The 19,700-nt window shown below is 36.9% G+C and overlaps 1 protein-coding gene across 1 annotated transcript; it reads left to right on the forward strand.

The window, feature by feature from the left end:
- Positions 1–2,442: 2,442 nt before the first annotated feature.
- LOC129260567 (growth hormone secretagogue receptor type 1-like) lies at positions 2,443–5,335 on the forward strand. Its single transcript, XM_054898532.2, has one exon. The coding sequence runs from the start codon at positions 2,505–2,507 to the stop codon at positions 3,753–3,755; it is 1,251 nt and encodes a 416-aa protein (XP_054754507.2). The 5' UTR covers positions 2,443–2,504; the 3' UTR covers positions 3,756–5,335.
- Positions 5,336–19,700: the final 14,365 nt, after the last annotated feature.

The following is a 19,700-nucleotide window of genomic DNA, read 5'->3' on the forward strand; positions in this document are numbered from 1 at the left end:
GAAATATAACAAAATTCTTGAATATTAAAAATGTAATACTGTATTTTGCAAATGATATTACTGAGCAGCATGTGGCCATGAATATGCAATAAATGGAACGATGATGCCATATCCTTCTAGCTCTTTCCTGTTTTTTCCTGTATGTCGCCCGAGTAACAAAATGGTGATCTTTGAAGCAATATTCTGGTTGGACAAAATTTAAATAAACCTAATTTTGTATGATACAACAGACCCTCATTGCATATTCCTGAAGACATGAATATAAATTTCACCGAAAATAGGGCCTAATGCAAAATTTTAAGATACCATAATTTTTTGTATTCATTTCCAATTTTCATCAATTTGTCAGTGTTTTGTTTGTCTCACTTCAGGGGCCGCTGAAGCGGGGGGGGGGGGGGGTTGGGGCTGGGGGCTTTTTCCAAAACCGTGTACAAAAACGTAAAAATGACCGTATGATTGTGATTTTTTGCATGGTCAGCCCTCCCCCCACTTTGAAATCCGTTCCGCGGCCCCTGCACTTTACTGTTCAAATCGTATTATTTTCTTCAGCCTGGAGTACCCCTTAGCGGGGGATGTTGATTAGTGCTAAGATATGATCCTTTTCATCAATTTTTTTTCTTCCAAGATATATCATTTTTTAAGTGTTTGAAGAGATTTTTAAGAATAGACCCTACATTAGAAAGAAGAAAAATAGCTGATGAAATTTATCGCATGATAATCATCATTGGGAAATACTCTATCATGAACATGATGAGTGAAGTCTGTGAAGAGCATTTTCAAACAAAAGAAACTGATAAAAAGAGGGATTGCATTTTTCTTGTACAGAATCTCCAACGTAATATCATGATAGGCTAATTTTCTTGATCTTTTTAAAGCTTATTCGATATTTTTTACATTGAATTAGTAAATATATATTTGCTACTTGCTGTCATTTCATGTTTAAATGTAAAAATAAGGAAATTTTTGAAGGCCTATATGATAATGAATTACATTCATTTACCCTTTCCTAGACAAGATTTTAAACTTGTAGAATGTGCAAGTAATCATAACTATATCTTAAGTTAAATCTAGATCACTACGCACAAATTATAGACTTTGCCTAACTCAAATCCCTTAACAACACTGGCGACTAACGGCGCTTTAACAGTGCTTTCTGTGCCTTCTGTGCAGCGGCCTTTCTACCCATTATGTTAGTAGCTGATTTATTAATGAATAATGATATACAGATTGCGATGTCAAGCGTTGATCCCAGATGTAAATAATGCATTACTTTGACATTAGCCATCGCGGCGAGATTACCGGTTGTAACAGGGCCCTTTGTTAGCGGCCGATACAGAACAGCATATTAAGAGATTTATATGTCGTTTGATATCACACTGTAAAAATGACAGAAACTGCAGAATCAATCTGTAAATTGGTAAACAGGAAATGTTCTCCAATTTAAGTGAAAAAGGGGGGAAAAGGGACAACAAGTTTCATTATAGGAAATTTGTTGGGTTGTAATCCAACATGTATCTTTCTTGGGCAAGTGTTGGTCCTAAAAAGAACTACCCAATTGGCTGATTTTTGGTGGTCCTTTTCAGGACCAACACTTGCCCAAGAAAGATACATGGTGTACCGTGAAACCTTCTACACTATTCGTCTTCATAATGGAAACCTTAAGAAGTTACATAATCCCGTATACCATGTAATTTTCTGTAATTTTAAGCAATGCAAAGTTATTGTGCAGTAAGATTACAGGTGTTCTCTAGACTCTTCTGCAAGAACTTTTCTATTCAATTAAGGGGGAAATGTCTAATATACCCTGACATTCAATATTAAGAGAAAATATGTGTCGACTTGCGCCCCAATCAAAATACCCCAGTGTCACCCATGAAGATTGCCTTTTATTCATGTGATATTTCGCAGTCAATCATTGCCTTCGTTTAGGGAACATGAAGAAAACGCCACCTTTTCTTCTGGAAATCAGTTTGGGTGCCTTGATACATCTAGCCAAAGTAATGATGGTGCCCGTTTTATCGGGAATTATTAGTTGATGGGCCGTGTGTTGTGAATGACATTGATACACTTTATCAGAAATGTATCAGCAACTGGAATGAAAAATTTTTCAAGAGGAAACAGACTGGCCTTTTTTTTTTACTGTGGAAACGCTTCACTCGAAGAAAATAGTTTGGATATGCAGCCTAAAACCCCTGCCGAAGACTTGTGGACAAAAGAGGACCCTCTGGAATTTAAACAAGATGTGTTATATTTTGTGCTAACAAGGGCCGAAGACACTTGTTGATTAAAAGTTTCAATCAGGGTATGTGCCAGAAGACTACAGACTGACGTAGGATAATGTCGTCATTGTGTACTCGCATTTCATTGGCGAGAACGCACGAAAAAGGGGTAACGTAGTCGTCTGCATAAAAACCCTTCGTGCGCAATGCTCCCGACCAGATAAGGATCAACGTTAGTAGGCAGTTAGACGCATCAGAAGAAAAAGATTTATCTAGCTTGTTATCATGGAAAATCTGAATGTGTCGGATGATGCAAAGACTCCTGGACCGGGTGCCTCTGAAGGTATTTTAACGCAGATAACAACGATTTATGACTACCAGGGAAGTACAGAATCAAGTACTTTAGGAAATGGAATGGAGATTCCTCATTTGGAGCTTGGGCCGTGGTCTACCGGCCCATTTATCTGGTCCAGGTATCTCATTTTTCAAACGGTCACCGCAGTTATCGGCATCATAGGCAACGGACTTGTCATGTTGGTGCTTTTCCAAAGAAGGGCGAAGCGACGTTCGACCGATACCTTGGTCGGTGGACTTGCCACAGCCGATTTTCTTACATCCATCTTCATCCTCCCTGTCCCAAAGGCGGCTACAGTTCCTCTGAACTGGCTGGGTAAACTTTATTGCATGATACAAGAAACGAAAATCACCAAAGATATCTGTGTCACGGCATCAATCTATCTCCTAGTCGCCATATCATTTGAGCGTTACATCGCCATCGGTCATCCTATCTATTTCAACCGTTTCCTGACACGTGGACGCGTGGCTGCATCCGTAGCCATCATCTGGTTCTGCGCCATCCTTACCTCTGTGCCTCGCGTCTTTACCATCACTGTCCGCAGCGTGGACAACCGCGGCACGTTGGGGGTCTGCTTTTACAAGCCTGTCGGCCGAACAAACCAGATCACCCTCTCCTTGTACCTCTTCTGTCTCCGTATTTTTATCCCAACGGTGACGATGTTGGTGACACAGAGCCTCATAGCCAAGCATCTCTATCGACAAGGCCGCAGGTTTCGTGGGAAAAAGGATACATCCTTCCACGATGTTGCCCGGCGGCGTGTTCTCAAGCTGATGCTGATCGTCATCATCACCTACATCATCTGTTGGGGTCCATCTCAAGTTGCCGTCTTTCTCTTCATCTTCGGAATCCTCCCACCAAGCTTCAGGCAGAGTCCAGTATGGATCATCATCTTTATGCTCTCATTCTTCAACTCCTGCGCCAACCCGATCATCTACGCCATCAGGTTCAAAGAGTTCCGAGAAGCAGTGTGGGCTTTGTTCAGTAGGCAGAGGCGACCCCTGACCGCCATCTTCGAGCAGGAAAAGAGAAACAACAACAGTGATAAGCCAACCCGCCTGACCGATGTGAAGACTGATGGATTAAACAACACGACGAATCCGGCCCAGTCAACAAATAGTGCTGGCATCGGAGGTGCGCGTAACAACACCAACATCCGTGAACACCTTGGGGTGAAATGAAAGTACTGCTACTTAGGGCTCGTTTCCTATCCAGAAATGGAACTGGATGGTATTAAATCCACTTGATTTATAGACCCTAGTTGCACGTCCTTTGTTAAGGGGGGGGGGGTCAAGAATAGCTTCGGGTATTGGGGCATAAGAGGGTGTAAAAATGAAAGGGGTTGTCAAATCGCTCTCTTTTGAATAAGAATAATATTATGCAATTTTTCTTTATGATGAAATTTGCCAATATCTTTATAACTGTGAAATTTGGTCTTTTTAAACGTATGGTAGAATATACAGTGGATTAAATTAGTTTTTTTGGGGGGAGCGGTAACCTCAGCCTCTCAAAAATAAATTTCAGTTACTTTTTATGAGATGGAGCGTAGAAACTGAGCGAAAAAAAAACATATTGCCGGTTTCAAAACTCAAACTTTAAACCTATGATTCTGTATACAAATTGGGTTAAGCAGGGAGGGGGCTGTAGTGTCGACCTCCCCAAATGGATGTTTGTTTTGTTATGCGAGGGAGCATTATAGAGACCGAGCTAGGATTTTTTTCATTGCAATCTGTGAAAAAGCAGTGAATGGAATCTGTACCATTGCCCTCTAATAAGAGAGACTTGCATCAATAATGATAACAATAATAATGATAATAGGAATAAGAAAAAAAAATTATGCAATTATTCTTTATGCGAGGGGGTGTAGCGACGTACCAAGCAAGACAGTTTTGCCAATTTCAATCGAGTGTAGCGGTTTTGGCTAGAAGACGATTTTAGAAGCAAAATTGAATACTCAAAACAAACATGAAAATTTGTGTTTAGGACTTGTAATCCAGTTTCAAACAAAAAAGCACTTTAGTGATTAAAATATGTGGATAAAGACTCTTTGGATAATTAATTTCTCACCTTTCTGTCCAACATAATGTCAATTTATTCTTTAAGTGTCCACAACAGGAAGTATATCCGAATATTCCATGTTATTGGCAAGATTCCATGGTACAATGTTTTTACGATCGCTCATTCGTAAACTTCTTCTGCTGGAGTTTGAATGCCGTTTTTTTTTTAATGAATATTCATACATGCATATTAGGTATGTGCATCTTTGACCAATCTGAGCACAGCGCGATGCGCGTAACACAGGTCACGCTATCTGTTCCCATGAACTAGAATAGCGTGCTGACCTTGATGAATTTGTATTTGTGTGTAAACCATAGAGATGTATACATCTCTATGTTCCAGCCAGATTTTTCAAATACTGAAATTAGCGATGAAAATCGGCTCCTACTGCGCAAGCGCAGTAGCAGAAATATGGCCAATATTGCCCTCTGTTTTGTACAGGATTCCTATGGGCAAAGCCGGGGGGCGAAATTATTTTTCCCACCGAGTTCTGGACCGACATATATGAATATTCATGACTTGCGTCTTCGGATTGAGAGTACGCATGCGCGTGGACTTGGTCTCGACCACTGCCGATCGTAAGCATTCACGTTGCTCAGAATGAATTAGCATCGTCAAATTACCGGTACCCTTACATAGTTACATAGGCCTTATAGGCTTAGATCTATATATACATCCAATTCTTAAACACTTATCAAACTAGCTGCCATTAATGGCAAGACATGTGCTTGGGTAGGGCTAGCTTAGGCTAGCGCATTAACTTTACCTCAAATCAGGACCTGTCTAATGCCTAATACTAATAGGAATAGCCGACTAATGCCATGGTTAACTTCGAACTTGTTAATTCCGAACTTTACGTTTGATTAGGTTTGGACCAACATTAGCTTATTTACCATGGTTTTATATGTCTAGTCCGTATACAGAACCAGTCCTAGATCTAAAAAAAAATATCTTAGTTCTAGTCTAGTCTCTAGATCTAGACTCTGATCTACGCGCTATCAGCATGGAACCACTAGTGTACCAAAGGGGGGGGGGGCAGACTGCCCCCTGACGAGTCACAACTGATCCAGGGGACGTGCCCCCCCTTGAGAAGCCAAATTAATAATTTGTAATGTCAAAATGCAACGAAAAAAGACGTTTGTCCCCTCTTTTGAACGTGAAGATCTTTTTTTTTTCTTGTCAAATTTTTTTCAGCTACGAAATCCTTAATTTTGGGTGAAGACGGGAATCAAGATCACTGACGTTAATTTGTGCCTGACGTTAGAATACGTTCCATGCACGCACTGGTGTACCTAGGATTTTCCAAAAGGGGGGCAAATTTTTTAGAGGATATTTCGTCCGCGAAAAAATGTGACAACCCCCCCCCCCAAAAAAAAAGGGTCTTCACCCCAAATTATAGATTTCTTAGCTGAAAAAAATTGACAAGCAAAAAAAAAAGAAAAGATCTTCACGTTCAAAAAAGGGGACATACGTCTTTTTCATTGCATTTTTACATTACAAATTATTAATTTGGCTTCTCAAAGGGGACACGTCCCCTGAATCAGTTGTGACTCGTCAGAGGGACAGTCTCCCCCCCCCCCTTGGTCCACTAGTGGTTCCATGCTGATACAGCGTAGATCAGAGTCTAGATATAGAGACTAGACTAGAACTAAGATAAAAAATTTTTAGATCTAGGACTGGTTTTGTATACGGACTAGACATATTAAACCATGGCAAATAAGCTAATATTTGTCTAAACCTAATTAAACATGAAGTTCGGAATTAACCAGTTCGAAGTTAACCATGGCATTAGTCGGCTATTCAGTGTTGTAGTCAAGGCTCAAACCTCCAAGGCCAAGACTTTAATATCCAAGGCCAAGGCTTCAATACCAAAGGCCAAGGCCAAGGCATGGAAACCCAAGGCCAAGGCCTGGAAACCTCAAGGCCAAGGCATTTCAAACTTACGATATACAGAACAATGGACTAACAATACTTAGGCGGCAGACATCACACATGGTAAAATGTATGTGAGCGAGGGGACTGAGCGAGAAAAAAAAAACCTTTGTACATTTAAAACAAAAATAATTTCATGATAGAGACATATTAAAATAATGATATAGTTACCTGTGTACACATAATCCATTATTTTTCTATAGGCGATTTACATTGCAATAATTATTATTACCACGGTCATCTGATCCTGGCATTCTCAACGTATGTTTTTCTCCACTCCATGGGACAGGGGCAACAGAAAATTATTATGGGGGGGGGGGGGGTCAACGCCAAAAAGGCACCCATTTATCAAAATGAGTTTTTTGTGCAAACAGATACATGTATTTTCAAAATGAGATTATGAACTGCGTGAAGTAATTGTGTGTTTTATAGAAATTAAGTTGAGCAAAGGCTTTCTAAAGTGATTTTTAATTATAAGATAGATATTTTGCTTTAGGTTTTACTTCTCAGCGAGAAAGCATAGCGAGCAAGTGGTTTTGAAAAAAAATCAATTCTGATGTTGTAAAACTTGATTTATGGTCAATTATGGGGCTAATCATTGTTGAAATTTCCTTGCGCGATGTCGCCAGCGCGAATCACCAGCTCAAACTTCTTGACATGTCGTGTAATAAGACATGGAAATTATTTTATTCTGAGCTGGTTTTGTAATCATGAAAAAGATGTGTATCTAACTAAAAAATAACTTTGCGCTCGCTAATTCTTTTTATATACTGACCAGTAAAGGAAGCAGTTAATTACTGCATTTTAAATAAGATACATAACTCACCAATAAAAAAATAATGCGAGCGCAAAGCGCGAGCTCAAAACTTTGTGATATTCCAACCTGAAAACTGGACATTCTAAGCATATTTTTGTGAACGAGAAGAGAACGAGTACAATAATTGATGCGAGTGCAGGAAGCGAGCCAAATATTTGTGATATTTCAACCATAAAGCAACATTCTATACATTTTTGTTACCATTAGCAGTACTGTACTAAACAATAATTGATGCAAGCAGGGCCCTGGGAACGATTTTTTGGCTGGGGGTGCTGAAGTAGGCCTAAATTCAGGGGCGGATCCAGCTTTCGCCAATAAGAGGGGGGGGGGGGCGAAAAAAATTCACCCATATTTTCCCCGATCGGCTACTCAAAGATGACCTCTGTTGTTTCATCGTAAAAGTCAATTTGCTTTATTCTTATAAAATATAGTAACTCATAAGCCATATTTAAATAGTGGGAGTTCAAATTGCTTTATTCTTATAAAATATAGTAACTCATAGCAATATTTAAATAGTGCGAGTGCAAAGTGCGAGCTATTTTTTTTTTATTTCATGTATCTTGTCTTGAAAATCGAACATTCTGGGCAATGTTTGTGATCCTGAACAAAATGCGTATATAACTGATCGAAAAGGAGCTTGTTGAAGACTGTTTGTAGTTAGCCATAAAGCGATACATATTCAATAATCAAATAAAGCCAGCGCGAAGCGCGAGCTGACAAATTTTGACATTCCAACCTAAAAATATGGAAATTCTAAGCATATTTTATAATCTTGGGCAGGATAGGCATATAACTAAACAATGCGAGCGCGAAGCGTGAGCGGAAAAAAAAATTAAATTTAGACCTAAAAACGGGTCCCTCTATTCATGTTTTGTAAATCATGAAAAGAATGGATAATTCGGTATCCTAAATCAATAATGTGAGCGCGAAGAGCGAGCAGAAAATTTTAAAGAACAAGCTGTGTATCTCAATAAATATGCGTGCGTGTGTTTAAGATTTATGCATAGTCTCTGGGCATTCTAAATATATTTTTTATCATGAAAATCAATAATGTGATCGCGAAGCGCGAGCTGAAAATATTTGATATTCCTATCTGAAAAAGATTTAATTTTTAGCAATAATTCAAGCACTATGTTGGAAAATTGTGAAGTGGAGATTATGAATCGTTCTTATTAAATGATTTGAGCGCAAAGCGCAAGCTGATATTTTTATTATTTTTATTTTTATCTGGGACCTGGACATTCTAAGGACATTTGGCCATCATATGAAAATGATGACTTTCTTTTATTCCTTTTCCTAAGCGCGAGATATTCCATTCTGAAAAAGGATAATTTAATTATTAGGAATTCATGAACATTTTATTTTTGTATTTATTAATCTAATAAGCCTTATGACAGCTCGAAATTTGTTGATATTAATTCCTGAAAACTGAACATTTTAAGCACTTTTGTAATTATAAATAGGATGCATGTGTTAATATATTTTTAACAAATAGATGAGAGCGCAAATCGCGATGTCATGAAAAGGGGATTTTAGGTAGTTTGTTATAGAATTGCTTATTATTATGAAGGAAATTATTGAGGTATACATTACTCACCAAGCAAAATGCGAGCGCGCAGCGCTGGCTGATAGGTTTTGACAATCAACCTGAAAAGGGATATTTTGAGAACTTATGGAATACACGAAAAGAATAGGTACCTGACAAATCAAATAACGCGAGCGCACAGCGCGAGCTGAAAATTTTGATACTGAGACAATAAAATGGACATTTTACAGAGCACTTTTTGAAAGTCAATTTATAGATCAAACAAGATAATGAAAGCTCGATGTCGGAGCTGAAATGTGTTTTGTATATTGACTTCGAAACTTGATATTTTAAGCTCCATATCAGCCTATTGAGGAAAAATCTCATGTAGCCCTATCTCATCAAACATGCAATTCGAACGCGAAGCGCGAGCGAAAACTTTATATAGTGACATGAAAGGTTTTTTTATTTTATTTTCCAAGTCGTCCCCTCACCTTATTCTATTCACTCTTCTTTATCCTCTTTTTTTCTCCTCTCTTTTCCCTACGCTTTTTTATCTAAATGCCTCCCCCTTTTTTTTGCTCCGCCAACAGGGATTCCCGGCCCCCTGGGTAGCCCCCCTAGATCTGAATATGTAAATTTGACAAGCAAAAAAAAGTTTCACAACAAAATGAATGTCGTTTTGGTGCCAAGAACTTTGGTAAGCCAAAAAAAAGTTTCAGCACAAGATGTTGGTCATTTTCCATTCATTTCTCTTATGTGACACACCAACCAGAATTCCAGGGGGTGCTGCCTATGAAAAATAATACACGAAGCACCCCCTGAGAAAATCTTGGGGGTGCTTCAGCACCCCCAGCACCCCCGCTTCCCAGGTCTATGGATGCAAGCACGATTCAAAATCTGTGATTTTCGAACCTAAAATGTATTATGTTTTATTATTAAAGAAGGTATTTCTTTTTTTAAAAGGGCATATTTCATTTGGAAAAAAAATTCCTACAGGGATTTTTTTTTTTGGGGGGGGGGGGGGCAAGAGAGCACAAAGCGCAAGCTAAAATTTTCAAATGCTGAAACTGAAAATGAGTCATTTTTAGGACTCTTGTCAGTTTTCATATTTTTTTCTGCTGACAACCACTTTTATCAAACAGTTAATTAATCATTAATTATTAATACTTATTGATAATATTGATAATTATTAATTATTAAATTATTTTTTGTTAATTATTATTTCTTGAAACCATATTGACACAAAAACAAATACGTTGCTTATTTCCTTGAAATTGTAGAGAAATGAGATTCAATGTTGAACGATATATGATTAAAAAGAAGTAAACATTTTTCCCCCTTTGTTTTGTCAATCTGACCCAAAACAAATATAAAATTTAGAAGAGAGATAGAGAGAAGAAGAAGTCCCACCACCAAGAATAAACTTAGACAAGGGGGGGGGGGGGAAGGGAAAGGAAAAGATTGAGTAAATGTGATATTATTTTTTAAACAATCTATTGCAAAATTAGCTTTTCTTATAGAAAGAGGGGGACAAATTTTGTTCACTCGCTCGCTTCAATCGCTTTCTTCTTTTTTTGACAGAAATTTTGCTCTATATATGCCATGCTTGGCCCCTCAAAGTTTCTGGCTCATCATGCCATTGACATAACCCATTTGGATATGACAAAATTGGAGACTGTGTTCAAGTTAACCAAATCTTTTCAGAATATCATTAAGACTTAAAACATTCTTGTTGGCCAAAGAAAATAATACAAGGAAAATCCTAATGGAATAGAAATCAACCTTGTTATCGTTCTTTAGAGTTAGCTATGTTTAAAGTATGAAAATTGTTGTCAAAATTGCAGTCAGATGTAAAAATTATTCTTGTCATCAAAGCACTATTATCTTGATCATGACCATTATTATTTACTGTCATTATCATCATATGATTACAACACATTACCAATACATAATGCTATTTTTCATAACTGATGTATTCTTTGTTTGAATTTCTTGATAATGGTGACAATTACAATTGATGACACTGCTAGTACACTTACTACTGCTGCTGCTACTGTTACTGGTGATTGGTAGTATTGACCATTAGTGTTATTAAATATATATTAAAAAAAACAATTGAAACATTTATAATTACTTATTTAAAACAAATGAAAGTACAAAATACAAAATGCCTTGAAAATGCCTTGAAAATGCCTTAAAATTTTAAGGCTCAAAATCCTCAAGGCCAAGGCTTTGAAAAAGTAGCTAGGCATTAAGGCGCCTTAAGGCCAAGGCCGAGCATCAAGGCACTACAACACTGATTAGTACTAGGCATTAATTAGACAGGTCCAGATTTGAGGTAAAGTTAATGCGCTAGCCTAAGCTAGGAGCTAGCCCTACCCTAGCACATGTCTTGCCATTAATGGCAGCTAGTTTATTAAGTGTTTAAGAATTTGATATATATATATATATATATATATATAGATCTAAGCCTATAAGACCTATGTAACTATGTAAGGGTGCTAATTCATTCTGAGCAACGTGAATGCTTACGATCGGCAGTGGTCGAGACCAAGTCCACGCGCATGCGTACTCTCAATCCGAAGACGCAAGTCATGAATATTCATATGTTGGTCCAGAACTCGGTGGGAAAAATAATTTCGCAGCCGGGGGAGGGCAACATGGCAAATGTTTACCTCGTTGGTCTCGGATTGAAAGTAGTGAGCGAAATATGACTTTTATGTATCTGCTAAAATGCCTTGTATAGGTAATAATGTTGAATATCTAATACTAGTACCATGTTTGGCACCTTTTATATTTTGATATTTCATGCTGAAATTATTTTGTTGTGATACAATTTGGTAGTAGCATGCTAGGTGCATTTTGGTTGTACTAGTAGTAGGCCGCTTGGTATATTTTAGTAGTGACATGCTTGGTACAATTTGGTAGTGGCATGCTTGGTACATTTTGGTAGTAGCATGCATGGTACAATTGGAAGTGGCATGCTTGGTACATTTTGGTAGCAGCATGCGTGGTACAATTTGGTAGTGGCATGCTTGGTACATTTTGGTAGTAGCGTGCATGGTACAATTTGGTTCTGTGAAGTTTATAAACTGGTTAGTCATAGTTACATGTTTATAGTTGATGGAAGTTACAATGTGTCTTTATATGCATAAAGTCACCTGCAAGAAACAGTATTTGGAAAAGGTCGACTGATGTTTTAATTGGTTGATCGATCACTTTTGCTCTTTAGCTCTTGCAGCAGAATAACATTCTAGCTGTACAGATGTGGTACAGGTAGTTGGGTAGTCTGACCAATATTTCTTGTATGACTGGAGTTCCAACGGACAACAAATTTATTCAAGCAGCAGCTGTTAATTTCTAAAGAACAGTACGGTAGTAAGCATGGGCGGAAATCTCTCCTTGAAGGTAGGGGGGGGCACAATGAGTTTTTCGTTTATATATATATATATATATACACACACATTTCGAAGAGGGGGTGGTATTCCAAACTAAAGATGAAAGGCCTTAATAAATAATGCGAGCGCGAATCGCGAGCCCAAATATGTTGATATTTCATAAATTGTGACCTGGAAATTGAACATTCTGAACATTTTTTGTGATCATGAACTTGATTCGAACCTACCTAAACCATTAATGCGAGCGCGAAGCGCGAGCTGAAAGTTTTTGATTTTCAAACCTAAAAACTAGACATTCGTAAAACGTTTTCAAATCATGAACAGGACAGGAATTACCTAAAAACTGGACATTCGTAACACTTTTTCAAATAAGTAATAATAATAATAACGTTTTATTTACACAGGGTAGCCCATTTCAGTTAGAAAACTGCTCTTCCAGCTGGCCCTGCATAGCACAATATTTTATTATTACCCTTCTCCAATCTAAATGCTGAGCGCCCAGCAAGAAGGCAGAAAGTTCCATTTTTATAACATAAGTCTTTGGTATGACTCGGCCAGGGATCGAACCCACGACCTCCCGTTCATGAGGCGGACGCTCTACATATGGAAGCAGGAGACCGTCAAAAACACGGATATACGTCGTGTCGTAATTCAATTTACTACACGACGTAAATAATTACGTAGTGTAGTAATTCGAATTACTACACGACGTAAATAATTACGTAGTGTAGTAATTCGAGTTACGACACGACGCAATTATAAATTACTGCCCAACGATTTAATGTCATGACGTTAAATGAATTAGTGTCGCTACATCAAATAATTAAGGTCGTGTAGTAATTCGAATTACTACACGACGTAAATAATTACGTAGTGTAGTAATTCCAATTACTACACTACCTAAAGAATTACGTCGTGTAGTAAATAATTACTACACGACGTAATTCCGAATTACTGCTCAACGATTTAATGTCATGACGTTAAATCAACCAATGGGATCGTTCGTTATAAACCTATAAAGCAATGCCAGCGCGGGGGAACTTGAATGCCGGCCGATCGCGCTGGAGTTATCGACCAATAGCGCCCGACCAATAAGGATTTTGAAGATAGTGAACTATAAATCAATAGATTGTGTGTACCGTGTCTACAAAAGCACGAATTGAAATTGAAAGTAAGTTAAAAGATATCGGTATCAAGAGTAAACGATTATCTATTGAAGTTGGAACGAAAAAACTTATAAACATCGATTAGCATTGGTAATGACTAATAATTATGTATTGGAAGATGTCTGACATTGTGTTTTATTGCAACACTTAAGGGGAAGAAAATGATGTTTAATTTATGAGTTGTCAAGGTATGCATCAATTTGTAAAGACATCCAACTTCTATTTGTTATATGTATTTTATTTTGTATATGAATTGAAGTTGTAAAAAAAAAACTACTGAATACAACAAAAAAATAATAATGATAAGAATAAAAAAACTCATACTGATTGGTGGTTGCGGGAGCCGGATGAGGGGCGCGTATGGATGACAACAAAACAAAGACGGTGATTTTTCGGGTCTTTAAAAAAAAAATTATGCCCACAATTCAAAACCAGGATAAAAACACACAGACCATGACCCATATGAGTAGTTATTGGTGTATGTGTTTGGGAGGGAGGGAAGGAGTGACGGACACAACTTTTGTTCTCTTCAGTGAGGATTTCTATTAATTTTTTTTTGCTTTTTTTTTGTTGGGGGAGGCTAGTTGTTTTTTGCAGGCGTAACCGTTAGTCCAAAATAATTATGGGCCACGGGGGGGGGGGGGGGGTGGCAAACATGGCGTAAAAGACAAAATCTGTTAAAAATGTGAAAGATTTTTTTAATTTCCAACCTAAAAACTGGACATTCATAGCACCTTAAAAAGAATATGAACAGGATAGGAATTTAATCAATTAATGCGAGCGCGAAGTTAATCAATTAATGCGAGCGCGAAGCCCGAGCTGAAAGTTTTTGATTTTCTAACCTAAATACTAGACATGCATTCTTAGTACTTATAAAAAAAATATGAACAGGATAATAATCTAAACAATTAATGCGAGCGCGAAGCAAGAGGTGATTTTGTTTGATTTTCCAACCTAAATACTGGATATTCTTATTACTTTTTCTTAAAAAATATGAACAGAATAGGAATCTAAACAATTAATGCGGGCTCGAAGTGCGAGCTGAAAGTTTGTAGTTTCCAACCTAAAAACTGGACAGTCGTAACACTTTTTCAAATCATGAACAGGATAGTAATTCTACTAAACAATATTAAATTCGAGCGCGAAGTGTGTGCTGAAGATATGTCATTTCCGGCCTAAAAATTGGTATTATTAGCATATTTTAAAATCAAGGACAGGGTAACTATCTAACTAAATTTTAATTAATGTGAGCGCGAAGCGTATCCTAATTTTTTTTTATTTTCCGATCAAAAAAGTCATCTTCTTTTCACCTTATAGCAATAAACAGGATAGTATCTGACTCAACCATATTACTGATGCGAGCGCGAAATTATTATTTTTTATATTCAGATCTGAAAACTGGATCTTTCAAGCACTTTTGAAATAAAAAACAAGCAGTTTATCTCAATAATCTCAATGCGAGCGCAAAGCGCGAGCTAATTTTTTTAGATTTAAACCGAGAAATTATGAAAAAGATGGATATTTTCCTAAATAAATGATTTGATTTTATATATTTCGATCTAAAATGTGAAAAAATTTAAGCACGTTTTGAAATAAAGAGATGGCTGTGTATTAATGCAAAGCGCGAGCGAATTTTTTTATTTTTATACTATGACCTGAAAGTTTTCTTTTTTCCAATTATTCCCCTCCCCTTCCATCATTTAAGTTTCTTCCTCGTCCTATCTTTCTTCTTATTTTTCTCCACACCTTCCTATTTTGCGCCGCCAATAGGGGGCGGGCCACCGCTTCGCCCCCTTGATCTACCTATGATGACCCCTCCCACGGCAGGAATTTTGTGTAAAAATGGAATATAAAAGTCTCGTTAACATAGTATTTATTTATTTTTTTTTTTTAAATATTCTTTTTACTGAGTACGCGAACAATGAAAATATTCTTATATTCCAAGTAAATTTGGAATAAAGGGAAAATGAATTGGTTTAACAAAGGTATGTTTTTACTGGGTATGGAACATTCTCGTCTACCATCTATGCACTAAATTTACTTATAAGTATCCAGAGGCGATTTTCTTTTTTCGTCATTTTTATTAATTATGAAATTGAAAATGGCCATCGATGTCATCAATGTCATCACTCTTTGGCTGGCATATAGGGCTAGATGCGAGTTCGAGAATAGTCGGGCCGGTATGCCTTTTCTTTTCCTATCCAAGTTCTTAACAAAAACTATATATTATATATATTTCGAAATTCGAGGATACATATGTATAATTTCAATTTTGAATTTTGCATTTTTTTCCATAATAAAAGACCACAAATAGTAGGGGGGGGGACATTTGATATTATGTCCCCCCCCTTTCCAAAATGGTAGGGGGGACGCGTCCCCCCTGGGATTTCCGCCCATGACAGTAAGTTACCTTTTGATGTCCGCCATTCGAAGCCGCAAGTTTCATGGGGAATTCCGAGAAGCGATTTTTGCAATTATTCATTTGTATTAGTATTCAATCTTGTATAGCAATAAACAAACAGGAAGTTGATCGCATGACAAAATATCAACACCTATTGACCCTAACTAGGCCGGGCTTTTTTGGCTGTTCTGTGGCCGGGGGGGGGGGGTTGATTTAACCCCCCTGAGATCTCGGCCGCCGATCGCGCGAGCACCGCAAAAATTTGCACGCTGGTAGTGTGCGATGTAATCTACAAGGCTGTATGGTAAAATTTTCCAAAATAATGAGATTTTATTTTATTGAATTAATTATGCTAATTTATGCATAAATCATACCTTTTGCTCTAATTCACAAAATAAAGCTCCTAGAATGCTAATTTTTGGTAAAAATATTCTTTGTAGCATTCTTAACAATCACAATTGAAAAAAACTTCGGTTTGGAAATCAATTTCTTATGTATTTTATTGCTTTATGAATTTGTTATGTATTTCTCTGTTTTTCTTTGTTTTTTTCACCAGATTTATTGCACAACCTTTTTGAAGCATAATTATGCTAAAATCAATTGATTTCAGCTGTTTAAAGTAAAAATAATCATATCTTTATGAATAAGATGAGAAAACTCAATTTGCATTGACTTTGTACACAAAATCACGTTTTGGAACAATTTTTGGTCTGACATGCACTTACAAAATGTTGCGTAATTTTTGAACCGCGTACCCGGGCGTCGTAAATTTGGTCTCAAAAGATGCGCGAGTCTTAAAAGTATAAACGTATAAACTCTGCGAGTGGCGCGGTCAAAAAAATTTCGCGCGGCGGAATGATCGCAGAAAATGTTGAGGGGGGGGGGTTAATTCAACCCCCCGGCCTGTTTACGGTTAAGCAATATTCTGCCTCGATACTTTGGGCAAATTGTATCAGGTAACCTTTATTTAGTATTAAATAACTAAGAATTTGACCTATATTGAAACCAGATTTTGATAGTTTTCCGATCGTTCGCGGTGAATGAAAATTTAAAATGCGGTCGCAAGAATATTAATATTGTATATGTCTGATCAGTGCCCGTTCATGCCCAGTCCAGTAAATATATAGTCAATATTTCAGGACATGTTGCATTTTTTAGCACGCCTCCGAAAAAGATGTAGCGAAAAAACAATTATCATCACAATAGCATATTTCCCTTTATACAAACTGTGACCTATAGGTAGGGAGTCATGCGGGAATGTTTTGTCTATTTTTGCAAGGGAATTTGAGCAAAGTGCTTGCCTGACATACTTTCTGCTGGTGGCTTCGAACATTGTTGAAAGGGATTTTTCTTGCTGTTACTCCATCTCATTTGAACCTTCTTGCTTTGACAAACTGACTCTAATGCAGCCGAATTCCTGTCTAGCCTTTTCCAGAATTGTTTCAGTGATATTTAGAAATAATATTTTGTTTAATTTGTCTGACTTGGTGCACAATGTTGAAGATGGAACATTTGTTTTTATTATTCATGAAAAGCCCCAGTTCAAGATTTTTTTTTTTGCGAAGGAGGCTGGGGGCTCGGTCACATAGAATATGTCACCAGTGCATCAGTCAATTGGAGGCATTCCAATATATATATATATATTCATTTTATTTTATGCATTCCTATATTTATTCAGACATTAGATTAGTTTAATTCAGTTTGACTATTTGTTAGAAGTAGAACATGTTTCGTTTATTAGGATTATCAGACAGGAATTGGATTAAATCATACAGACGATTTTCAGTGCAATTTTTAGAATCGGTTGGTTTATCGAATTATAATAGTTTTGGATTTAGATAAGATAAGATTTATTAGATAAGATTTATTGACTCTATCGACCCCCTCTCAGGGTATGAGAGTACAAACATAGAAACACATTTACAAAAGATATACAAACATAATAAATGTGAACATAATAGTATATACAAATATTCAGCCTATATTGAATACAGAGTAAATACAACATGTAATGTACATGAATGATATAACACAGAGCATAAGAGTTTAATTTGGATTGTATAGATAAAATAAACAAAAACTAGTATCATACTTGAGCTACATTTTTTTGTGTGTATATTTTTATTTTATTTTTTTTTCTTTGATTTTGTTTTTGTTTGTATTTTAAAACGTTTACAAGACTAGCATGTCTGGCCGTTTGATTATCCTACCGCTACGGGTACGTACAATTATATTAGTATTACTTTTGTTATTAGGCACATCGTCCTCAATATTTGACTTGGGAGACTGGTTGAATTGCAACATGATAGTTCTGGCAAATTTTGCTATTTTTTTAAGCTGGCAAGTATCAGCAGAATTAAATAACTTAGATCTTTTAAGTCCACTTGACCTGATGTTATTGATATGTCTTGGTATATACAAGTTTCTCTCCTTCTGGAAGAAAGGACATTCAAAAAGGTAATGAAATTCATCACCTGAGTTTGAGGATAAACAAAGTGGACAATTTGTATCTTTCAATAAACTTAAATCATACCTACTATTATTTACAGGTAGTGAATGTGACCGACAACGAAATTTGCTCAGAGTAACAATATCTTTCTGGCTTAGTACTAAAAAGTATGTTTCCATATGAGGATCATTTATAAACATCCTATAATTCGTACAAATACGGTTAGACCAGGTTGATGATTTCCAATCTTGTTGACACATATCAGAAAGACGTGTTTTCAGAACATTGAGAATCCATTGACTGCTATGTCCATTACCCTGATGCAACCTGCATTTTGAAAAATATCTTTGATACATTTTAGCCAGAGTGATGTGAAGGATGATTCATTGACAGTGTGCATATGATTAAGCAGGTTATAGAAAATATTTGAATACTTCTGTTGTTTTCCCTTAATTATTCTTAACCAATATCCAACCATTCTACATTTAACTTGGTTCAATATCGGTCCACGTCCTGTTTCACCGTACACCATGCAGTCTGGTGTACATCTATTTACATTTAGAAGATAGTGAACTTCTAATTGAAATGCCTAAAATACTTGTAAATAGGACAAAAGCATGCAGCCACCATTTTATAGTACAATCAGGTAAAAATCTAATTAAATCTAATTACTCCTTTGTGTAGATGTTGTTTTAAAGGGATACTCCAGGCTGACAAAATATTTATATATAAATAGGGCAAATGTGACTGCGGCATTTTTTAGGTTTACTAGATTAAATATTTACATGTACATGACAGTTAAGTAACAATACATTATTCTAGGTTGAGCACGATCTGCATATTTTATCAAATTGTGTACACAATGAAATGATCTATACATGGCTTACTTGAATTCTAGGCCTTAAAGTCTTGCTGTTATTGTTGATCGAGGTATGGTTAATAAAGTTATTTGTTCACTCGAACTATTTAGACTGGTAGATTCATTCTTTTTCACCGTCTGAACACACAGTAGTTACAATGGTAGTGGATGAAATTGATAGTTTACATTTTGATTAGATAGCAGTTTTGATGATTCAGAACACGGAATCATCGTCTGTATAAGGCACTTAACCATCAAGGCCTGGTCCCACAGCACTTACGGATGCAATCTTGCCATCCGTTGCAAAACGCAATCCATCCGTTGTGTATATAATCACAGGGGCGGATCCAGCTTTTTATAAAGGGGGGGGGGTTAGGGTGGTATGCGAGGGAGCGTAGCGACCGAGTCCAAGCGAGCGGAGCGAGCGAGGGGGGAGGGTGTGGAAGGGGGTGTCCCCCCTCCCACAGTAGGGAAAATTTTTGAAAATCTGTGTGTGAAAATGGCGTTTTCTTGCATAA

This window comes from Lytechinus pictus, chromosome 5, assembly GCF_037042905.1.
Source record: "Lytechinus pictus isolate F3 Inbred chromosome 5, Lp3.0, whole genome shotgun sequence".
Classification (NCBI taxonomy): Eukaryota; Metazoa; Echinodermata; class Echinoidea; order Temnopleuroida; family Toxopneustidae; genus Lytechinus; species Lytechinus pictus.